This window comes from Mastigoproctus giganteus, chromosome 4, assembly GCF_048544385.1.
Source record: "Mastigoproctus giganteus isolate SK-2022 chromosome 4, ASM4854438v1, whole genome shotgun sequence".
Lineage (NCBI taxonomy): Eukaryota > Metazoa > Arthropoda > Arachnida > Uropygi > Thelyphonidae > Mastigoproctus > Mastigoproctus giganteus.
This window is the reverse complement of record NC_143578.1, coordinates 205,173,439-205,199,389: the sequence shown is the minus strand read 5'-3', so window position 1 is coordinate 205,199,389 and position 25,951 is coordinate 205,173,439. Positions and strand designations below refer to the sequence as shown.

Sequence of the window (25,951 nt, the reverse complement as noted above, 5' to 3'; positions counted from 1 at the left end):
AAGATGTCAATTCCACGTGTCCTGGCAGTAAGGGTACCCAAAGCCAGTAACTCCTTGTGACAATGAAAATCGGCAGTTATAACACGAATAAAAAATAACACCTGCGCTGAGTCAGTAATGTGAGTGGATTCATTCAAGGTGATCGAATAATAAATGTCTTCTTTGATATATTGCATGAAGCTGTTCTGCTATATTACAGGCTAATTAATGTTGCCGATCAGTTATGGTTTTCCTTGAAAAAGGCAGTTGTTTGTACTTCTTAACCTTAGCTGGATCTAAGCATCCAATAACTTCAACAATGCATTCTTTTATGATTTCCACATCGCCAGAATCATATCGATGTTCAGCTGTTTTTTTTTTTTTTTTTTTTTATCATCAGCGTGGAGCATTGTTCAAAGAGTTCATGCCCCAAAGTAAAACTGTCAACTAGCTTCTCCACCAAGAATTCTTTGATTGTTGTTGTTGTTATTTGGTTTTTAGGAGCATTAGCAACTATATTGCTCCGGTGCGGTGGTCATTATTTTGGCATAATTAACAACATCCAGAGCTGCAGAAGAATGCTTTTAGCACTGTTTCAAGGGATGGAAGGAGTGCCAGAGGCAGTGTATAGCTTCCTCCAGAAACTACTTTAAAAAAAGGAGAGAACCTTCAGTTGTAGAAAATTTTACGATAAAATATTTTATAAAATTAGTCTAATTTTGTGACTGACCTTGTATTTCATCTGATTGTTATTTTATTTATTTTTTACTAATGAATAGTGTCCATTTTTTACTGATTTTGGTCCACTGACCAAACCCTGTACACAGTGGATTAAAAGTGCTAAAATTAAAAGTGTAACCTTTATATTTAGATTATTACTAAATATAACACCACTGTTATACCACATGAAATTAATAATATAGTTTATTAAGCTTTAGCTTAAACTTTATATTAAGGTAACATTTCAGGTATCTTACTGATACCCATCATTAGACCATACTGCCGACAGATTCCTCTTGCCAATGCTTCCTTCCAGAAAACCGATGTGCATATGGATGCATATAGTAGTTTAGGTTAAAGCTTAATAAACTATATTATTAATTTCATGTGGTATAACAGTGGTATTATATTTACTAATAATCCAAATGGAAAATAGCCATGTAACATCCTTCCCTAACTATATTAGTAACCTTTATACCTTTTTTACATATTTTATTGTTGTACATTTTGACAAAGACCTGATTTCTTAGGTCACTGAAATCTTTTAAACCATTATCTTTTATATGGTTTTGGCACATAGCGTTATTTACTGATGTGCCAAGAAGACCCAAACCAAATGTTAGCCCACTTGCACTCTTTTTTTTTTTTTTATTCTAGTAAGGCTGTATTAGTTTATTCTAAAAATTTCTTCATATTTTTTATATTTTTAAATTGCCTCTTTAACCCTTGGTTCTGCCAAAAATGGTTCTAAATTCTTTATCTTCACAGAATTTTCTTCCACATAATTCTTTTAATACTTTAACATATATCTACTTTAGTAGCTTTGTTGGAACTTTGAACACTAATTATTTGAACTGAAAATTTTAACAAATTTAGATTTTTACAATTATACAATTATTAATACAAATTTATACAATACAAAAAACAAAAAAAAAAAAAAAAAAATTTAACTAGTTTAGGCATAGATATATCATTCTCTTCTCAAGATTTCAGTTGTAGAAAAAATCTCATATTTTCCTTTATTTCTTGTAATGTGCTTGTCATTACGAACACAAAGCTTGTATTCTGACAGTCCTATTTCCTGTTGCTGAATGACGTTTGTTTGTGATGGTGCCTGCTTGGTTTCAGTAGGAAACAGGACGCTTATTATGTAAATTTTTAGTGATTGGAATTTTTGTTAGCATTAGTAGAGGCGTGTGATGCAAGAAAGCAAGCTTATATAGCATCAGCAAAAAAAAAAAAAAAAAAACCCTTCCCGTTTCATCCATCAATTCGCTCAAAAAGTGTGTCTAGTTCACCCTTCAATTTATTTAAGCTGTCAACTTCCACGACAGATGGAAGTTTGTTCCAGCAATCAACCACCCGCTGGCTAAAGTCAATTTTCCGCACATCTATTCTACAACCGTCTTTCCTCAATTTGAATTTATATATAACCCTTCAGGTGCAGAATCTGAGCATGAGGAAGAATCCAATTAGCATTGAGCCTTGCAAATGCCTAGTCTCCAGTCACTGCAATTTGCAGAACTTAAGCCTATCTTGGTAACAGCAACCCTTTGTTCCGCTCACTATATTGTTGCCCTTCTATGTACTCTTTCCAGTATCTCAACATTTTTCCTAAAATGAGGCCTCCAGACCTGTATGCAGTACTCAAGGTGGCAAGGTGCATTGTTTTTTTAATTACCAAAAGGCCTCATGACTAGATTCATACATTTGGAAATATCTAAATTTGTTAAATGAACTTTTTTGTATTGTGTAAGTTTTCACTTTTAAAAATCTTCAATTGTCAAAATTTCTGACTCTGAGTGTATGTTTCTGAGTTTGAATAAAGCACAATGCATAGAAATGTTTTTTAAAGCATTATTGTACTTCATAGTTTTAAGTATGCACTTCAATACTCATATTAGATTGTACAAGAATCTCTTATTGAAAAGTGCAGTGTGCCTGTTAAATCTTTTGACTTTTTATGTGATAGTGTTACAAGCTTGGTTTGAATTTGTATTGTTTTGATGGATTGTCTGAAAACTTAGTTCTCACTAAAAATATTTTCCATTGAAACTAAGTTGATTAGCATTAGTAAAGGCACATGATGCAGGAAAGCATCATGTGCCTTTACTAATGCACATGATGCTTGCTGATGCTATATAAGCTTGATGATGCTTGAAAGCATCATCAAGTTATATAGCATCAGCAAAAAAAAAAAAAAAAAAAAATCCCTTCTTGTTTCACCCATCCACTCACTCCAAATGTTTGTCTAGTTCTGCCTTGAATCCATTCAAGCTATCAACCGCCACGACAGATGGAAGTTTGTTCCAGCAATCAACCACCCACTTGCTAAAGTCAAACTTCCACACATCTATCGTACAATTGTCTTTCCTCAATTTGATAATAATATTCTCATAAATTTGTTGGGATGAATCACATTGATCTACCTGATATGAATATGAATGCAATAACTGGTGATGAGTCAGTCTGTATAGGTTTATAATAAACTGCATAAATATTTGCATCAATTATACATTATATTCTATATCTACATTAATACATGAAGTTTTTACAGATGGGATTAGTAGACATCTTTTTGAGACTGATTGGTAGTTAAATGATTTTATGGTAACTGTAAGGTAGGTGCGAGATAAATTGTTGTGGCTAAAAGCAAAACAGAGAACCTGTGATTGGAATCTATCCGGTCATATTGAAAGGAGCAGCAAAAGAGATCAAACGTTTATCTATAATTCTGGTATCATCACTGGATTCAGGGGAGTTTATACAAATTGTCTCATACTCATGTATGAGACAGTTTGTATGAGGGAGATCATGCCAACCAATCTGATTAGCTACTGCGTCATCTCAAAGGAACTAGATGCAGAGAATAATTTTACATTATTTACTTAGATTTCAGTTTTAGGTTTAGATTTAGTCCTAAATGGATGTCAGATGACACTCGTGACAGAGAAGAAAAATACATGGGATGCATATAAATTATAAGGAGACACAGATGTCTATGGTAGATATTCTGTAATCAAGTCACAAAAGATGTTAGGTAAGTAAAGGCAGATTATGAGAAATCTTTGGCAAACAATGCAAAGAAAAACAGTAAAGACTTCTTTACTTATATAAACTTTAGAAGGAAGGGGATAAATCAGATTAGTCCACTTGACATTGATGGTTCAGTTGTTAACATTAGCAGTAGAAGAGGCATACGATGCAAGAAAGCAAGCTTACGCAGCATCAGCCAAAAAAAACCCCTCCCATTTCACCCCTCCATTTGTTCCAAATGCCTGTCCAGCTCAGCGTTAAATTTATTTAGGCTATTAGCTTCGACAACAAAAGATGGAAGCCTGTTCCACCAATCAACTACTTGCTGGCTAAAGGCAAATTTCTGCACATCTATTCTACAACTGTCTTTCCTCAATTTGAAACTGTGCCCCCCCCTCAGGTTCCTAGTCTGAGCAAAAGGAAGAATCCCATCAGCATTCAGCTTGCTCAACCCATTCAGGGCCTTATACACCTCAATCAGATCACCTTGCAGGTGCCTACACTCCAGGCGCTGCAATTTGCAGAACTTAAGCCTTTCTTGGTAAGAGAATCCCCTTTGTTCTCCTCACCAATCTTGCCCTTCTATGTATTCATTCTGGCAACTGTGCACAATACTCCAGGTGTTGCCTGACCATTGCCTGACCATTGCCTTGTATAATGGGGTAATCACCTCCCTGTCCCTGCTAGCAAAGTTCCTATATATCATTGACAAGACTCCATGACCTGCCCTGGCACCTATCTGCACTGCTCAGCGAACTTCATATTTGACTGCACAATTACCCCCAGGTCTTTTTCACTTTCCATTTCCCTGAGTGTAGTACAAAGAGAAACGTGTAGTACCACGTTTCTCTTTGGTTATTGCTACCCATATGCAGTACTTTGCATTTGTCAATGTTAAACTTCAGTTGCCACTTCTCAGCCCATTTTCCCAACTTATCTAGATACAGTTGGAGTAGCATACTGCCTTTACTGTCGTTAACAACCCTGTCAACCTTTGTATCATCTGCAAACTTGGACAACCCGATATACCTTCATCAATATCATTGATTGATATACAAAACAACAATGGGCCCAACACCGAACCCTAGGGAACTCCACTACTAACATTTGTCCACGAATAGCAGTGTCCATTGATTACCACTCTCTGTCGTCTCCCACTCAACCATCCCTTTATCCATTGTAGCACCTTACCCTTAATGCCTTACCTCTCCAATTTGTACAGCAGTCTTCTGAAAGTGTAAGGAATACAGCTAATATCTGTATTCCTTACACTTTCAGGATATAGCTTAATATTGGTTTCTGCTAGCTGCCAGATTGACCATTGAACTGAACTTGTTGGTAACTTTCTAGGAGGCCATCTGAATTAGATAGTGTATAATCCTGCTCTGCTCTGCTCCCTCTACTCTGTCAGCTAGTGATTGGAGTGAATCCATAAGTACAGTATTATAGAAGCACTGTCAAGGAGCTCAGGCTGTTCTTTCTGTGTATATGCCTGCCATATATGCAGATGAACTCAACAGTTATTTTGCATCGATATTTACAAATGAAAAACCTTTTGTGGCAATGGGAAATTGTGGGAGCGAAGTTAAAAAATATGTAATTAATGATATTGAAATTTCGCAAGATTATTTAATGAAAAAACTTTCGAGCCTACAGGCCAGTAAGGCTCCTCTCCTGGAGTTGATGGAATATACCCTATAATCTTAAGGGAGGCGGCAAGCAAGTGCATTAAACCATTGAGGCTAATTACGCGAGCATCACTAGACTCTGGGGAGATTCCCTTGGATTGGAAAAGTGCAATTGTATCTCACATACATAAGGGTGGCTCTAAAAGTGAAGTTGGAAATTATCGACCTGTCAGTCTGACTTCAGTAGTAGGAAAAATCATGGAGGCAATGATCAAGGGTGGAATTCAGGATCATTTGGATCGAATTGAAATTCTCAAGGATACTCAGCATGGTTTTGTAAAGAGAAAATCATGTTTAACAAATCTGGTTCGCTATTTCGAAAGGGTCACTCACAAGCTGGATTTAGGGAATAATTTCGACATTGTTTATTTAGATTTCAGCAAAGCTTTTGACTCAGTCCCACATGAGCGGTTGCTTTATAAGCTGGAACAGGTTGGAGTCACTGGGAAAATCCTTAGATGGATAGAAGGATGGCTTCAGGGCAGAAGACAGAGGGTTGTGATAAATGGCTATTCCTCAGATTGGGTTGATGTAAGAAGTGGGCTTCCCCAAGGATCAGTATTAGGACCACTGTTGTTTTTAATTTTCATAAACGACATTGATGAAGGGATAGAGGGCGTGATGTCTAAATTTGCAGATGATGTTAAAATTGGTAGAGTAGTTAATGATCACTGTCAAGCCGAGCTTCTTCAGAGAGACCTAGATAGACTTCAGGAATTGTCAGAAAAATGGCAGCTATGCTTTAATCCAACAAAGTGTAAGGTATTACACCTGGGAAACAGTAATTCCAAAATAACTTATTCACTTGGTGGAGTTCAACTAAACCCAGTACTGGAGGAAAGAGACTTTGGTGTTACGATACAGTCAGACATGAAATTCTCTGAGCATTGTAAACAGGTTGCAAGGAAGGCCCATGGTGTCCTATCGATGATCTATCGAACTTTTGCAAGTAGAGATAGGGACGTGATAATCCCATTATATAAGGCTTATGTTAGACCACACTTGGAATACTGTGTTCAAGTATGGAGACCGCACCTAAAGAAAGACATTGAACTTCTTGAAAGGGTGCAAAGACGGTAACTTGCCTGGTGAGATCAGCAAAAGGGTGTCCTTATGAAGAAAGACTTCGAATATGTGGGTTGCAGAGTTTGGAAACTAGACACCTTAGAGGAGATTTGATTGAGGTGTTTAAGGCTCTGAGAGGCATCAGTAAAATGAATGAGGACAAAATTTTCAAGATTATAAATGATGCTAGAACTAGGGGACATAAATTCAAGTTACGGGGGGAAATGTTTAGATTGGACTGCAGGAAGTTTTATTTTAGCCAGCGAGTTATAAATTACTGGAATAAGTTGCCTTCATGGGTGGTAGAGGCTGACAGTTTGGGGAAATTCAAAGGTCATCTGGATAGTACTTTCGGGTAAGGGAAGCGCATAGGATGATAGGTTTAATTTCATTTTTAAAATTTTTTTTATTAAATATTATTATTTATTTTATTTTTTTATTTTATTTTATTTATTTATTTATTTATTTTTATTAATTATTATTATTTATTTATTATTTTTTTATTTTATTTTTTATAATTTTTTTATTTATTTATTATTTTTTTTATCATTGTTTTGTTCGGTTTTTTTTTTTTTTTTTTTTTTTTTTTTTTGGCTGGTGCAGCATAAGCCATAGGCTTTCTTGCACCATGCGGCCATTACTAATACTAATACTAATATTCAAAAATTACGTGAGCTCTTAGGCATTATACCCTAATAGTATAACAGCTGACACCCCAGTTGTGTTCAACTTGGTGCGTTATGGCCTTAAATGCCAATGCACCATAAACAACAACCACCTAGTTGTGAATTAAGTTGACAATATGAGAGATGCGAAGTGAGGTGTTATGACATTGGGGTACCTCTCCACTTACTGATACCATATACCCCTGAAATGGCCGTCTGGGTTGTGCCTACTGAGAATAACTACCAGTAGTCTTCTCTACTGGGGAAGCATTACTTGTTTCAGGTATAATGAGATCAGCTTCTTGTCATGAAGGAATCACAATATGAGATGTTATGTAATGATGCCAATGCACAATTTTGGTTGGGTTTACTGTATATAGAAATGATGCTAATGCACTAACTTATATGACAATAAACTCCTTCCACAGTCTGAAGCTTTTTAGCCCTAAATCCTGTATGTTTGCTGTGACCATCAAATACGGAGGATGTGGAAAGGTCAGGGAATGACCACCGCATATCCCCAGAGCAATATGGCCTTAGTTGCTAATGCTCCTAAAAATCAAAAATAATAATAATATAACCTGTATGTCTTTAACAAAACATTAAAATTGTAACTCAGTTATTTTCTCACTAAATGGATTCCCATTTTGAATACAATGCAGTTATCACATCTAAAGAATACTATTTAAGCTCTTATAGCAACTGTCAGATTTGTTTTCAGTGATGACAGACTTGATGGTGTATCTTTAATGGCTGTTGGGCCTGTAGCCCCTGTGTGCACATTGATGCGCATTTTTTGAGCTCCGGATTTTGAAATTATTTTCTTAGATTTAATTTGCCTTACTGATTTGTACATTGCTGTGTAGCTTTCTGGATTGCCCGTCCATGTTAAGGATCAGTTCTTGTTCAGCATTTCTCAGGAATCTTCTCTGGACTTCCTGTATGCTCAGATTATTTTTGAATACACAGGAAGATGATGGTGTTTTATGCCCTTCTTCATATTTTAAAATGAGTGACTTTACTGAGCTGCAAAATTGTAATCAAATCTTATTTTAAATTAAGGAAAAGTGTAACCGAAGCCCACAAAATGTTAAAACAGATTTTGAAGATGCTTTGGGGTTTTTTTTTTTGAAAACTTTTCATTGGTTTGCAAAGTTTAAAGAGTGACTACTTGTCTGTTCAAGGTGGCACTAGCTAAAGGGCAGGTAGTTAAATTTATTAAATCTCTGGAATTACATCCCATTTAAAATGTAACAATCTAAGCTGCTGCTTTTACTTTTATTCTTTCCTTCAGATTGAACACCGTCCATCACAGTCAAAATTAGTTTTCTCCTGAGAGAGTACATTTTTTCTGTCTAGGTTTACTTATTTAAACTCTCTTTGTTTCTTAGGACTTGAAAACAAGAGACACTGTCTTCGAAGTCGGCAAGCTAAAATAAATAAAAATGTTCGGCAGGACAGAAGTCGATCCGCTAGTGAATCTGGCTCTTATCATCCTGAGACTGATTATTCTACTCATTCCACAAATACTGACCGGTTAAGTGTGCAGTATCCAAGTAAGTAAAGAAAGATGATATTAAAAATAATAAAAAAAATTTTTTATAGTTTTATATGATGAAAGCTACACTTTAACATCCCATTAAAATTTTAATAGTTTTTAAGTATCTCCTATTTCATAATTGCTGTAAAAGATCTAGGAAAGTGTAAAAAACTTTCTTTTTTTAAACTTCCTTTCTTTTATTTATTTTATAAACTGGGAGAGGTGTTTAGTTAAACACCTTTCCCAGATATTTTACAGCAGTTAAGAAATAAGAGATAGTTAATATTAACAAAATTCTAAGTGTTATTTCTTAAGTTCAATTTCTTTGCAATGAAACTGAAAAATAGAGTCTGAATGCTAAAAACACACAGACATATATGAGGTATGATCAAAACAGCCTGGGGACTGATTATGTATCTTGAAGTTGCAATATAATATTGAGTTGTGGCTTGGGACATCATGGTTGGTAACTCATCTAGACATGGTAATTCATGAATTATCCATTTATTTGCAGTAGTCTTAATTAGTGTATATTGAGTAGAAGGTGTTTTATGCCTTTCTTCATCTTTTAAAATGAATGACTTTAGTGAGCAGTAAATTTGCATAAAATTAAGTAAAGAACAACAGACAGAAGATGATCTGTTGAAGATGGTCCTTGCTCTGGCCACTCTTTTTTAACTTAAAAAAAAAAAACTACTGATCCAATCACTTGTGTTTGTTGAACTATCGGTGCTAATATTTTTTGTGGGACATGCCAATCAATTTTAACACAATTTTTGGGAATGCAATTTGTTTCAGCCAGTTTTGTGCTTCTTAAGTCAAGATCTTTGTCAAGATGCTGCTGCTGATGATCAGTGCGTTGTTTCTTTCATCATTACTGTTAACAAATTAAGGGCTTGTGGCTGACCCAAAAACAAAAGCCTAGTCCTCTCAGTCAGAGGTAGAGCTTACAATACCGAGATACCGGTATCCCGATCATTTTTTTCTGGTATTCAAATCCCAGTATTGATACAAAAATACCGATTTTTCGGTATTTTTGTATCAATACTGTACTTTATGTGAATAAATCCACGATTTATTCACATAAAGGTTATAAAATCGACAACAATAAATCATTAATACTGCTGAATTTGCAAATGAGGGATTGTTATACACAGTACAAATGCAACGGAAACCTGAAAACGTCATGAAACTGTAAGACACAAAATCTTACAAATATATTTCTCTTAGTAAGTATAGTGTGTGTGGAAGTAAAGCTCTTAAGGAATAACGAAAACATCATTACAGAAATATTTCCATTAGTGGCAGTAGGCCTGTTAGTGCAATTAGGGAATATGGTGAACAATGGTATGGCAGGTGCGGAAGGGTTAAAATTAAAAGCTTTTGAACAATAGTTTAATCCCTCTGTTACACCTCTACTTGAGAATGCGACGTTTAGTGCATTTTGGAAAAGGGTGTCGGTATGGAGCAGTTCAAAAGGTATTGTGAACAGGTGATCTAGAGGTAAAAGATGAAAGCGTTTCGTTATGTGGGAAAAATATTCTGTTTTTCCCACCAAAGGAAGAAGAAGAGTGAGTTTAAAGAATAACACCATGATTGGGTCACGTTTAAATTAGATTGGGGGAGATACGTAAATGCGTACAAACCCCTCTGGGGTTTGCATATAAGCTTACTTATAAAGAAAATAGTACAAGGGATGATTGCAACTTGCAATCAATTCAGTAAATACATAAATTAAGGAAATAAATAAGGTGCTCGCACCAAAAGGATGATTTGTGGTTGTTGTTCGGAGGGGATGCAGACTTCCAGTGGTAGTTCTGGGTTCAGTTTGGGTCCAGTTCTGGGAGTGTCCAGCTATATAGTGAAGAGTTCTGCCTGGCATGTTCCTGTGCTAGAAGTTAATCAGGAAGTTGAATAATAAGCCAGTCAGATAGTGCCTTGGCTTCTACTACTGCTGTTGTAATTTCCTTCAGTATTAACAGAGAACTGTTCTTGCAATCCCGAAATAAGACAGTACTGGAAGAGCTATACAGCAGAGATGCAGCATTCAACTAAGGAGGGAGAGAAAGAGAGAGAGAGATCATCGCACTCCGTGAAAGGAACCTGCACAAAGGAATCTTGCCATGAAAGAGAAGGAAGGCAAGTCCTCTGAACTGTTGTTTTGGAAATGGTACTTAGATAAAGTGGGAGATTATTTTAGAGTAAGGTTGAAGAAACATGAGAAATAAGGAAATGTTTAGTATTGAGTTGGTTTATTGGTTGAAGTTGTAAAGAAAATTGATATTGCTAAATTAAGAGAGATTACATGGAATTGTTAGCATTAAGTTAGCGACTTATGGATTGCTGTTATGAAGAGAATTGATATTGATGATTAAGAGAAATATGAGGAAGTGATTAAGAGAAATATGAGGAAGTGATTAAGATTGAATTAGTTTAGTGTTTGAAGCTGTAGAGAGAGTTGAGATTGTTAACTGAGAGAAATTTTATGGAAATGATAGCAAGATTAAATGAGAAAAATGAATAGATTAGATGTAAATGAACACCAGTTATGTATTGTAAGTAGATTTGTATGATAAATGACTTGTTTTATATTTGTGTCATTACTCTTGAAAAACTGATACCTCATATAAATATATACGATATATATATATATATATATACTCGTGTGGGGGTGGTAATATCCCTCAGCTTTTGGAAATTCTCATTTTTTAACGCAGTCAGGTAGCTTGTGGGGCTTAGTGCTTGAGGGGAGCTGCTGTACGAAAATCATAACAATGGCCACTGATGGCAATACTAAGGTACAGGGAAATAAAAATTAATAAATAAATAAATAACCTCCCCTCCCCACAACTTAGGTTTGGTTTCCTCACCAAGCTTAACCGTCAGTCCCTTTCTTTTGTTAATACAGATATAGTGCCATAAAAAGTCAAAAAGGAAATATTTTTTTTATTTTTGATAAAAAGGAAATAAGATTTTTTGAAGATGGGGGAATAAGGGGGGTTAAACTGCAACTCGTCTACGAATATCTCAGTATAAAGCACCAACCAGCACAGAATCCAAAAGGATGTTTTCTGCTGCTAATTAAATATGTACCAAAATTAGATCCAGTTTAAACAATAAGGCTATTGAGTTTCTTAAGAGCTCACTTTATTCGGACAGATAGTGTGGATGCTTATTTTTTGTTTTTAGAATAACCGTATGTTTAATCATTTTTGCTAGAATATTTATTATTGTAATAAAAGTTTAATTTAAAACGTGAATTCAAGTAATTACTTGTTTTTTTCCTTACTTTATTGCACCTAATTGTCATCAAAATTTATTGTGAAAATTTTTTTTTTTTTTTGGAATACTGGTATTAATATCAGTATCCTGGTTTTATAAATTAAAAATACCGAAATACCAGTATTAAGATTTTGACCAGTATTGTGAGCTCTAGTCAGAGGTGTATTGCTAAAAAAAATAGTACTGCAACACTCGTTCTCCAGAAGACTATATGATAATGCCACATCGACTGTACAGTAACTGAATCAGACTTCAGACTCACGGTTCATAGAACAACCAATTCTAGTGTTCAGCTCATGCCAAAGCAAAATGCAGCATTCACACCATCACAATATATCGCATTTGTTGGATCTCTTTATCTATCACATTGTACTTTAGTAAGAAATGTTCAAGTTTCATTGCAAAATTTATATTTTTGTTTTTAAATAAATTTTTAAAGAAAATCTATTAATTTTAAAGATTACTATTAATATATATTTTTAGTAGCAATGGGTAAAACAGATATTTCTCCCTCCCCTTTAACTATGCCATTGTTTCATAATATTAGGTGTATTAATTTAATGATTTTCTATTATGACATTTAGAAAAAAGTACCGGAATGTCGTTCCAGTGCGTTCTGGCCCGAATACACCACTGCTCTCAGTGGAAGACTTTCTTTTTGAAGCCCAAAAAGCAAGATAGCCTTGACAAATTTGAAGATCATGCTTGTCATTTTCTTTTTGACTCACAGGGAATTGTTCATTATGAATTTCTTCTTCATGATCAAACAGCTAATACTGCAAGACAATTCTATGGTGAATTTGCAGTGCTGTCTGAGGGAAAACAGTTTCAGAAAACTGTTTTCAGAGAAATGGTGCTTGCATCATGTCAACAGTCCTGCATACTCAACACTTTCCACTCAAGATTTTCTTGGAAGGAATTTACCAGATATAGCTCCTTGTGATTCCAAGTTTAAAGCCACTTTTTTTCAAGCGGGCCTTTAAGTATGGAGGGAAAAAAGTCTGCTGCATTTACCAGAATAATAGATCCCTGCGATTCCCCCCCTCCAAGATTGAAGTCCTCTTGAAAGGTTAAAAGTCTTAGGGAATTATTCACAATGTGACATAGAAATTAATAGCAAATCCAAAAGAAGCATATTAGGAATGCATCCAGAAGTTGCAGAAGCATTAGAATTAGTGTGCACAGTGTAAATGAGACTATTTCAAAAGAGATTCATCCAAATAACCAATAAGCTTCTTCATCTCCCAAATATTAGTTTAGTCCCTGAACATTTTTGATCAAATCAAATGTTATTACCTCATAAAGAAACTTTGGTACTTCAAACTTGAGCCAGCCTAAAGGATGAGCCAGTGTGGCATTGGCTCAGGTCACTTGAAGTTCAGGAGGCACCAAATTTCAATAGAACAACAGAAGAGTTACTCCTAAAACCTGTTCACTAGTAAACAAGTGAACAGGTTAAAAAAAGGGAATTCTATATAGGAAATTAACCCTTAACCAGGCACAAGAAATTTCTTATAAACTGATGTGACCAGTAATGATTAAAGAAGAAGTGGACCAAGTATTAGAAGGAATAGACAGAAAGAATTGTTATTTAAGTTAAAATAATTAAATAAATTTTACCCACTGTTTTGAGCATTCTTTCTAATAATTTTTTTCCCTCCTAAAAATCAGTCCTTGTGACCTCTTAGGCCCCCATACTTGTTACTTGGGTTAAGATTCAAATTTTTGGCCATTTAGAAAAACTATTAACAAATAAACAACACACCTCTAAAAGTTCAAAATAAATCAGGTACCTTAAAAATTGCAGAATAGATGATGAATTTAAATGCTTTCCGGACCAATGTATCCCAATCTGTGGTCTGTGGACCACTTGTGGTTTGAGTATAACAGTGATATAATATAATATAATATAATAGTAAAACAGAGCTTTTTTTTACAGTAGACAAAAATCCTATTAATATTGATAGGAAATGCAGATTTACCTACAAAAGTTATTTTTAAGATCCACATTTTCAAAATTTTTAGTGATCAGAAAGCATAATCATTTCCAATGATTATGCTTTCTGATCACTAAAAAAAGCATAATCATTTCCAATGTGGAATTAGAAATTCTATTTGTAGATGGTAATCAGAAAGCCATCTCCATCATTGATTTATACAAAGAATTATAATATTTGCAAAACTATTTTGAAGGCACTTATTAGCTGGATATCTTACAATTCACATGCTGAAACAGTTTGATGACATCACTAGCGCATCTTTTTGTGGTGCTAACAATTCATGTAATTGTTATTGCCAGTGTCAGTAATGGCTAGTGTTATTATTATTATTATTATCTGTTTATTAACCTTAGGTTCATCCCCTGAACAGCCAGTCGGCTAGGAGGGTGTAAAAATATATATTTTTTAAATACAGCATGCAATTTTATACAAATTTTGATATTTAAAATAATGAAATTGTTTAGAAAATTACATTCACTTAATAGCAATAACTTAATAGTGCTAAAAGAAGTTTTCAAAGATGAAGTTAATCAAAACTAGGTAGCCGTGATCAAAGTGTATTGATGTGGGATTTACTTAGATGTAACTACTGTTAAGTGCAAAGGGAAGGGCATTTACTTTTGTAAAGATGACTGCAGTGGTCTCAGACAGTTTTCAATTCAGTTGATTGGTCCACTTGATATCGATGGTTTGACTGTTGATGATCCTGCTCAGATAGCTGACAAACTGAATGAGTATTTTGCATCTACATTCACACATGGGGAATTCTATAGAGAAGTGAAGGACAGAAGCTTATTGAACTCTAACAGAGAGCTAAATGATTTTGTAATAACTGAGAGTAAAGTGGAGGAGAAATTGTTCAAGCTAAACATAAGAAAGGCACATGGGGTGGATGGGATCTATCCAGTTATATTAAAAAGGAAGTAACACTAATTTTGTGTAGTAGGATACCAACTGATGAAGCTATCAACAGCAAATTGTAACTGGGAAGCATTCAGGAGTGTAATTATAGACGCTACTAGGCTTTTTTATACCAGTTAAGAGATACTGTTCAAGTGTTAGACCTAATGGATGCTAGATGTATTGATGAGGCTCATGACAGAGAAGAAGAATGCGTGAGATGCATATAAATTATCAGGTGATGCAGAAGCCTATAGTTGATATAAACTAGTCTGCAGTCAAGTCACAAAGGAGGTTAGGCAAAGTAAGAAGTTATTACAAGAAGTTATGCAATATGTAACTAACCACTAAACACTAGAAGGAAGGGATGAATTAATTGGCCCACTAGATACGGATGAGTTAACTGTTGATGATCGTTCTCCAGTTGCTTGCTAGTACATGTCTAATACGCATTTTGCATCTACATTTATACCTGTGGAATTCTTTAGGGAAGAGGATGTCAGAAGTTTATCAAATTCTAACAGAAGTTAGAATTTTTGATAATTGAGAGGAAAGTGGAAGCAAAATTGTTGAAGCTAAACATGAAGGCTTCCTGGGTGGATGGGATCCTTCCATTTATATTTAGGGGATGCAGCAAAGGATGTTGGCAAACCCTTAGTCATAATTATAAGAGCATCCTTGGATTCAGGGGGTTCCTTGTGGACTAGAGATATGCAAATATATCTCCAGTTCAAAAGGGAGTCAAAGGATGAAATGAGTAATTACAGACTTGTTCGCTTAAATTCTCTTTCCGGGAAGAAAATGGAGTTGCTGGTTAAAGAAGTTATACAGGACCATCTAGACAGGAATGCATTTATACTGCAGCCACAGCATGGATTTGTTAAAGGCTGGTCTTATCTGACTAAGCTGGTTGAATCCTGTAACCAAAGTTACAAAGGAATTGGATGCAACAAATAATATTGACATCATATACAATTGGCCCTGCTTATTGTGATCACTTTGGCATGCAGCTAAACTAATAATAATAACCGATGATAATAATAATCTAAGATAAAAAAATGCATCAGTTCAGTTTGTTAGTTATTGTTTGTTATTTTGATTTTTAGGAGCATTGGCAACTAAGGCCATATTGCTCTGAGGATATGCGGTGGTCATTCCCTGACCTTTCCGCATCTTCCGTATTTGGTGGGCACGGGCTCGAACCCCGGTCTAATCAAGAAGCGTGAGCTACGCCCTGCTGCTCCTGTCCACCTGGCTACGGAGGCGCCACATCAGTTCATCGTTGTTTATTGATGCAGAGTGGAAAGTGTATATAAAAAGGTGCAAGTGGACAGAGGGAAAACTTTTAAATAAAGCAATATAAAATGCTTTAATTTGGCTGTCCACCATTTCTTCGATTAAGTCATCAATAAAAATGAAACTTAATGTTTTGGAAACCCATACAAAACATTAAAAACAAGAAAAAGGTTACTACTGTAAAACAGTGATTCTTTTAAGGTGTAATGATATCAACAACCAATACAAACTGTACAAACAAAGCAATATTAGTAACCAGCCATGTGGTGTATTGGAGTTCAATAACAAATCAGGCTGTTGTGTAATCACTTCCACTGCATGTGCATAAACTGTGATAACACAAAGTGATAACCCGAACCAAAGCTCCAATTATGATAAATGAAAATTTTTTTTTGTGTGTATTAGAATGTCTGATTGGGACTTTGTAAAAGTGATGATATTAAATGAATAACATTGTCCATGATCACAATAAGAAGCATGCACTGTATTTAGATTTCCAAAATGCTTTTGATACTGTTGCATATAAAAGAATGCTCTATAAATTGGAGCAGTTACTTTTATGGAAAATGGTTGATTGAGTGGGAGAAGACAAGAGGATTGTTATCAGCTGGCACTGCTGTTCTTGGACCTATGTTATTAAGGGAGTATTCAAGGGTTCAGTGCTGTGCCTGTTATGTTTTTCAGTATTTATTTAATGATGTGGATGAAGGCATATAAGGCCTAATGTCTAAGTTTGAATATGATATGAAGGTTAGCAAGGTAGTTAATAACAGTAATAACATTTCTTTATTCAGTTCACAAGTATATGTGATCTCAGTTTCATTCCCAGTGATGTTCGTTTCCACTTGCAGTCTACCAAGCACCACTTACTTTTGCTGACAGAATCCCATTTATCAGTTGATTCAACTACTGCTCACCTCAGTTGTCAATTATTTGGTGTATCCCTTTTGCTTCAAAGGTGGTACCTGTGTATATGTCTCCTCTGATATTCATTGTCAGAATCTTAGTAATTTGGAATTTCCTCTGTTTTTGATCTTCTCTGGCTTAAAATCTTTCTACCTCATTTTGTCCTTCATCTACTGCCTCAGTCAATCTCCCAATTCCACTAATCACTTGGGACTCTTTGACTTCCTTTCTTTGAAGCGCAACTCTCTCCATTCCAACTTTCCTAACAGTGAGATAGTTTTCCTTGGTGATTTTGATGCTCACAACTCCTTCTGTATTCAGTTTTCTAGTCATACGGATTCAGCTGGATGAGATGCTGTACCTTTTTCAATACTAGTGACCTATCAAAGATTGTTCATTTACCTATTAGAATGCTAGACAGTTCTAATCACAAAACCAGCACTCAATCTTTTCCTTAAAAACAACCCTTCCAAGATCATCAGTGAGTATGTGGTCCTCTAGGCACTGCAGGTCACAACTCAGTGATAGCCTCTTTTCTAATGGAGTCTTGAGTTTCTTGTTGCCAATTTTAGCCTTGTTTTGTTTGGCATTACAACAATGAAAAATTTGTGACAGTTTGTGATTTTTATGTTCTTTTCCTTGATTGCATTACACTTCTAAATCTTCTGATCCAAATTTTTACTCAGATCTCAGTGAAATTATTCTTGTAGTGTTGAAATCCTTTATTCCACATTCCACCCTGAAATCTTATACCGTATATAAACCATATAAACCTTTGTTTTATAATAAATGTGATAAGGCCTTTCAAAATAATAATGTGGCATATTGCATTTAGCTTATATTCAAATTTCCAGCTTCATATCCTGTACTAAAACTTGCAACAGTTGCCAGATAGTAGTTAATCACTCTGAACTGGATTAGAAAACTTGCTTATTGTCCAGTTATTAGTCAATATTCATCTCCTTCTGAAGCTTATTGCCTGCAACTTTTGCCCATCTGTACTCTTACCTCTGTTAGAACCTTATGGGCTGTTGTCACCTCAACTAAAGATCAAGCTGACCTGCTAGCATCCACTTTGCTTCTAACTCTTGTATTGACGATCTTTGTAAACCACATCCTACCATTTTTTCCATAATACTCCACTCAGTGCCTCTTGTGGCCTTCTGTTAAAAGGTGGTCAGAGGAATCTTGAATAATTTTGATGTCAAGGAAGCTCTTGGTCCTAATTCTCCATTTGTTCTCAAAACCTATGCTTCTTGGCTTACTTCTTTTCTTTGTCACCTTTTGTCCACTGGTGATTTTCCTTCTGCTTGGAAATTTGCTTGTATCCAGTCAGGTCCTAAAAAGGGTGACGAATTGATCCCATCCAATTATCATTCCATTGCATTTCTACTCTTTTTGAAGTAATGGAGAAATCCTTTAACTGCCAACTCTTAAACTAACTTAATCTTCCATCTGATCAATAATTGCCAAAATGGATTCCATAAGTGTTGATCCACTGTGGTATACTTTACTCATCTATGAAAAAATACACTGTAAAAGAGTTCTGAAACTCAAGCAGTTGCCCTTGATATTTGAAAGGCTTCTGATTATGTTTTACATAAAGGTCTTCTAAATCAGCTTTCATCTTATGGAGTGCACACTGTTTTTTGTAATTAGGTATCTAGTTTTCTTTCTGCCCACTCACTGCAGCTGATGGTAGATGGCTTTGTCTTTTAACTCTCCACTAATGCTAGCATTCCTCAAGGTTCAGATCTTTTTCCCACTCTTTTCCTCTTGTATATTAATGACCTTCTTCCATTAACTGGAAATCCTATACATAGTTTTGTTGAAAGTGGCACATTACATTCCTTCCACCTTTCAGTTTGAGAATCCTGCTCTGCAGAAAACAGCTTAAACTTCTCGAATATCCACTACCAATTCCTTAAATGCTGATCTCTAGTGAGGCAGGGATAACTTAGTGAATTTCAGTTGTTATAAAACTCAGTCCTGTCATATCTCACAAAAAAATCTTCTTCTATGCTTATCTTTGATGATACTCAGATTTCTGAACAAGATCACATATCTCTAATGGGGGTTACCCTGACTTCTAATCTCTCTTGGCATAAGCACATTACAAATATTGCTTCCTCTGTATCTAAAAAACTGGGTTTTTCTCTTTCTCTCTGAACGTTACTTTTCTTGCAAACAGCTGTTCGCTCTGTAGAAATTTCAAATCTGCCCTTCCATGGAATATTGTTTTCTCATCTGAAGCAGTGCCCCATAATTTCTCTCGAGCACATAGACTCCATCCAAAAGAAGGCAGTTATGTTAATTAATGACCCATCTCTTCTGTAGCCGAGTGGTCAGGAGCGAGAGTGCAGTAGCACGCACTCTTTTAGTAGACCAGAGTTCAAGCCCCTGACTGCTAAATACGATCAATCTGCCAACCTGCACTGGACCAACGTGGCAGGTTATGATCCATTTCCCTCAACACGAATCGTTGAGGAGGCTTCTATCCTGCAGTGGGTTGATAATGACTGCAGTTTACCTTTCCTACCTTTCTTACCTCTTACAAAGTGTCTCCACGCTCTCTGTTTCTGCTGCATGCCTTTTCTATAGATACTTCCATGTGCACACTGTTCTTCTGAATTGGCTTTTGTTATTCCCTCCTCTCTTTTCCAAATCAGTGCGAATACATACCACAACCAGTCAGCATACTTTTACTGTCCAACTTCAGTTTTCTGAAACAACCTCCCTTCTCACACATTTCCAGAAAATTATAATCTATTGAAAATCAAGTCTCGTGTCAACGAGTATCTTTTCAACCTACAGCCCATGCATGGCACTAAGTACTACAGGTTCTAATACCTTTTGTGTTTGAAGTTTTCATTTAAAAAAAATAATGTTATACTTAGATATTAACAAGTTGTTAGCCAGAATCCATGTTCAGTTGCACAAGGTGATGTGTCATATTTTAGTTTATGTTCGTGATAGTATAAAATGTAAATAATTCATCAGCATCCTACTATTGATCTCATTGATGAGTTTAACACTTTCAATGGTTTGAGCAAGCTCAATGCTGATGGGATTTTTCCTCTTGCTCGGATTACCACTTGAGGAGACATAAATTCAAATTGAGGAAAGACAGTTGCAGAATAGATGTGTGGAAATTTGCAGCGAGTGGCTGATTGCTGAAACAAACTTCTATTGTTGTGGAAGTTGATAGCTTAAATAAATCCAAGGAAGAACTGGACAAACTTTTGGAGCAAATGGATAGGTGAATGGGAAGTGTTTTTTTTTTTTTTATACAGCAGCAGCATCTTCAAGAGGCAAACAGAGAGAGTAATACCCTTGATCTGATTATTAGCAGTGATTATTCATTCATTAAGAATCTGCAGATGAAAGAATTACAAGGTGGTAGTAATCACAAGTGTATTGATGTGGGATTTACTTAAAGATGTAACTACCATCATGGGTAAAGGAAAGGGTTTTTGTTTTCATAAAGGTGACTACAGTGGTCTCAGATAGTTTTTAAATTCTAAATGGGAAGCATTCAAGGAAATAATCTTGGAAGCTAGTAGGCTTTTGATCCCAACTAAGAAATACTGTTTCAAGGTTTAGGCCTAAATGGATGTGATATGAACTAATGAGACTTGTGGCAGAGAAGAAAAATTCATGGGATGCATATAAATTATCGGGTAACACAGAAGCCTATGGTAGATATAAGCTAGTTTGTAATAAAGTCACAATGGCAATTAGGCAACTGAAGGCAGATTACGAGAAATCTTTGGCAAAGGATGCAAACAAAAAGCAGAAAGACTTCTTTACTTATATGAACTCTATAAGGAAGGGGATGAACCAGATTGGTATTCTTCATATTGATGGTTTGATAGTTGATGATCCTGCTGAGATAGCTCTAAAACTAAATGAATATTTTGTATCTACATTCACTCATCAGGAATTTTTTTTGGGAAGTCTATATTTATTTTTATACTAAGCATGGAATGAATTTTAGAGGATCTACCATACTCTCAGATCTCATACTTGGTTTTTTCCAATGGTAAAGCAGCATTTGAGAGAGTGTTTTTCAAAGTTGATATTGAAGTTCTAACTGTTTGATGAAAGCACTAAAGTTGCTTACACAAAATAGGATGTTGGCAAAAATAATGTTTTTCTACCCAATGATTCTAACATGGATGAAATGTTTAAACTTACTCAGTTCATTCATTTTATAAAAAAAAAAAAAAAAAAAAAAATTCCAGAAACTTTTTAAATGTACAATTGAACTTAATTACAAACTTCCATAGGCACTGTTCTTCTGAATTGGCTTTTATAATTCCTGCTCTCTCTTTCAAAACAGTCCGAACACGTGCCGCCACCAGCCAACATCCATTTACTGTCCAACTTCAAACTCACAAAACCAACTTTTCATCTTCCTCGTTTATTCATTCAACTGCCATTTTCTGGAGCAACCTTCCTTCATAGGTATTTCCTGAAAATTACAGTCTACAGAAGTTCAAGTGCAATGTCAACAAATATCTTCTTTCGTCTTCTCAACCTCCAACCCAAGCACGTTACTAAGTACTATAGTTCTAATACCTCTCGTTTTTGGGGTTTTCGTTAAAAAAAAAAGCCTGGACATAGCAAGATCACAGCATTATTGAGAAAATGCTATCGTTAAGTTAAGTTTATGAGCTTTTACACACAAAAATTTATAATATGTAATGAGTATGCTTCACAAATATATCAAGCAAACGTGGTCCACTTTTTTAAAATTATAGACTGCTATCTAATGTGTTCTCTTTCTGCATTACATTCCCTTAGTTTAGGTTGGGGTAGATGCTTCTCCCCTAGAACCCTCATTTAGAATGCAGTATAAAGTATATCAGTGGAATGTTAATTGCATGTGGGAACTTCTCAAAAGTAAACATTTGTCTCTGAGAGTAGGAAATAGATACCATATTTGTCTGCTGAATTTCAGTTGTAAATCTTTTTTTTTTCAGTCCAGCTTATTTTCTTGAATTTTCTCCAGCACCACATCTCAAATGCTTTAATTCTCTGTCCGTCTCGTTTGTTTATAATTCAGGTTTCGGATGCATGTAGGGACATGTTCCAAACATAGGATTTTAGAATTCTTTTCCTTATATGCCCATTCAAATACTTTGTTGTCACAATTTTTTGTTTTTCCTTGAAAGCTTGCCCAATTCTTGCTTTTATTTCATCAGTGCATCTTAGCTCAGCATTTGTCCTATATATTTAAATTTTGCGACTTGTTCAATATTATTGTTTCCTATTTTGATGTTCATAGCTTTGGGGGTCCTTTGAGAATGTCATGCACTTCGTTTTGTTCATGTTAATTTTCATATCATAAGCCTCGGCTGTGTGGTTGATCAGCTATAACATCTCGATCAGATCACTCCTTCTGGTTGCTACAATTGCTTGATCATCTGCAAATTTTATTGCTTTTATTTGTTTGCCATTTATGGTCACTCCTAAATTGCTGTTTCCAAGGGCTTCTGCCATCATTTTCTCCGCATAGATGTTAAATAGGCCTGGTGAAAGTAGGCAGCCTTGTCGTACTCCTTTTTCTATTTTTGTTGGGTCTGTTTCCAAGTTATCAGTGTATACTATGGCTTTCTGGTCTTTGTCTTTGTTCAATGTTTTTATTAAGTTTAGTATGTTTTCGTCTATTCCTATTTTTTCCAGGATTGAGAAGAGTTTTGGCCATTGTATTCTATTGAAGGCTTTCTTGTAATCAATGAAGCAAATGTAAAGATTTTTTCCTAGGTCAATAAATCTCTCTCCCATGAGCCTTGGGGATGCGATGGCATCTCTTGTGCCCCTATCTTTCCTGAAACCAAATTGGTCAGGTGCTAAATATCTATTAATTTTGTCATTGATTCTCTGTTTTATTATTTTTAGTAGTATTTTGTATAATACTACTAAAATGCGGGATAAGGCTGATGGTCCGGTGCTTGCTACATTCCTTGGTATTGTGCTTTTTGGGCAATGGGATCATGACTGCTGGGCAGTGATCTTCAGGCCATGAACCTTCTTTGTACATCTGGTTTGTTAAGGTGAAAATACGTTCATGTAGCTCATCACCCTTTTTAATGAGCTCAACGGGCAAGGAGTCAATTCCTGCTGCTTTTCCATTAGGCACTGCTTTTAGTGCTGCTTCAAATTCTTCTTTGTTTATTGGCAGGTCTTCCATGTTGTCTTCTGAGCCACTCCTTTTGATTTCTATTTCTTGTTGGTGGTCTTTTTGGTAGAGTTCGGTGATTTATTATTTCCATCTTGTTTTTATTTCTTCAGGTTCTGTCAAAAGTTGCCCATGTTTGTTGTTAATAGTGCTGGATCTTATTCCCTTCTTTCTTGTGAAGTGTCTAATTTCGTTGAAAGCTAGATATGATCTGCTTTTTTTATCTAGATCTTCAATGATTCTACACTCTCTTTGTATTTCATTTCTTATATTTTGCTATACCCTCTTCAGTATTGTTGGTTTTCCATTTCCTTTTACCCATATTTCTTGTGAGATCGTGGGTTTCCTCGCTTCTGTTCCTTTGACGCCTATATTGATATTGGGAATTAAAAAAAAAAAAAAAAGTTTGTTGCCTGAACCTTAAAACATTACAATGAAATAAAAAATAAGTCAAGTAGAATGTAAAAGGTTACACCCTTTACAATAAATAAGAATAATATAAAGATTCTATAACCATCTTTGTAAATAGGGTAGAATGTCGTTTTTTTTAAGTCTTTAAGAATGCATTTCAACAACAGTGGTCTCCGACAGTTTTTAAATTCTGTACAGTGGGATCAACTGACGATGTTACCAACAGTAAATTCTAAGTGGGAAGCATTCAGGAATTAATCATGGATGCTACTAAAAGTTTCATACCTATTAAGAAATATTGTTCAAGGTTTAGGCCTAAATGGTTATCTAATGAACTAATGAGACTCATAACAGAGAAGAAAAATGCATGGGATGCATATAAATTTTCAAGTGACTCAGAAGCCTGTGGCAGATATAAGCTAGTCTGTAATGAGGTCACAAAGGAGGTTAGGCAGGCGAAGGCAGATTACCAGAAATTCTTGGCCAAAGATGCTAAGAAAAACAGCAAGGATTTCTTTACTTATATAAACTCTAAAAGGAAGGGAATGAATCTGATTGGTCCACTTGATATCGATGGTTCGGATGTTGATGATCCTGCTCAGATAGCAAACAAACTGAATGAGTATTTTGCATCTACATTCACACATGAGGAATTATTAAGGTTTGAAAATGGCAGAAGGTTATCAAATTGTAGCAGGATACTTAATGATTTTGTAATAACTGAAAGCAAAGTGGAGGAGAAATTGTTGAAGTTAAACATAAGAAAAGCACTGGGGTGGATGGTAGCTATCCGGTTATATTAAAGGAGGCAGCAAAGCAACTAAGCAAACCCTTAGCCATAATTATGAGAGCATCCTTGGACTCAGGGGAGGTTCCCACTGACTGGAGATGTGCAAATGTATCCCCAATTCACAAAGGAGGATCGAAGGGTGACACGAGTAATTACAGACCAGTTAGTTTAACTTCTGTTCCGGGTAAAATAATGGAGTCACTGGATAAAGATACATTGCAGGATCATCTAGACAAGACTGCAGCAATAATTCAGACACAGCATAGGTTTGTTAAGGGAAAGCCTTGTCTGACAAATTTGATAGGATATTATGATGTGGTTACAAAGGAACTGGATGCAAAAAATAATTTTGATATCATATATTTAGATTTCAGGAAAGCTTTTGACACTGTTGCGCATGGAAGACTATTGTACAAATTGGAGCAGAATGGTATTAAGGTAAGTTGCTACAATGGTTAAAAGGATGGTTAAGTGGGAGAAGACAGAGGGTGGTAATGAATGGGTGCTGCTCTTCATGGACTAATGTTATTAGTGGTGTCCCACAGGGTTCGGTGTTAGGTCCACTGTTGTTTTGTATATTTATCAATGATATTGATGAAGGTATATCAGGCTTAATGTCGAAGTTTGCAGATGATACAAAGGTTGGCAGGGTTGTTAATGACAGTAATGGCAGTGTGCTACTGCAACAGGATCTAGATAATTTGGGCAGATGGGCTAAGAAGTGGCAACTGAAGTTTAACCTTGACAAATGCAAAGTACTGCATATGGGTAGAAGTAACCCCAGAGAAACGTACCAAATGTGTGGTACTAAGCTTAAGGTGGTAGAAAATGAAAAAGACCTGGGAGTAATTGTGCAGTCAGATATGAAGTTTTCTGAGCAATGCAGACAGGCTGCCAGGGCAGGTCATGGGGTTTTGTCAATGATATATAGGAATTTTGTTAGCAGGGAGAAGGAGGTGATTGTCCCTCTGTATAAGGCAATGGTCAGGCCACTCCTTGAGTACTGCGTACAGGTCTGGAGGCCTCATTTTAGGAAGGATGTAAATTTACTTGAGCGTGTACAGAGAAGGGCAACAAGATTGGTGAGGGGAATGAAGGGATCCTCTTACCAAGAGAGGCTTAAGTTCTGCAAATTGCAGTGGCTGGAGACTAGGCACCTGCACAGTGATCTGATTGAGGTGTATAAGGCCTTGAATGGGTTGAGCACGCTGAATTCTGATGGGATCCTTCCACTTGTTCAGATTACGAACCTAAGGGGGCATAAATTCAAATTAAGAAAAGACAGATGTAGAATAGATGTGTGGAAATTTGCCTTTACAGCGGGTGGTTAATTGCTGGAACAAACTTCCATCTGTCGTTGTGGAAGTTGATAGGTTGAATAAATTTAAGGAGGAACTGGACAGGCATTTGGAAGGGAATGCTGTGATTTTTTTTTTTTTTTTTGGCTGATGGCTGCATAAGCTCATACACTTGCTTTCTTGCATCACAT

At 35.7% G+C, this 25,951-nt stretch overlaps 1 protein-coding gene across 1 annotated transcript in view; it reads left to right on the top strand.

Annotated features, from left to right (window-relative positions):
* LOC150087339 (uncharacterized) overlaps window positions 1–25,951 on the top strand; it is a 353,008-nt gene that overhangs the window by 100,212 nt on the left and 226,845 nt on the right. Inside the window, exon 7 of the mRNA XM_090372447.1 lies at window positions 8,545–8,709. Within this exon, the coding sequence (XP_090228573.1) occupies window positions 8,545–8,709 (165 nt within the window). The remainder of the gene's footprint in view (window positions 1–8,544; window positions 8,710–25,951) is intronic.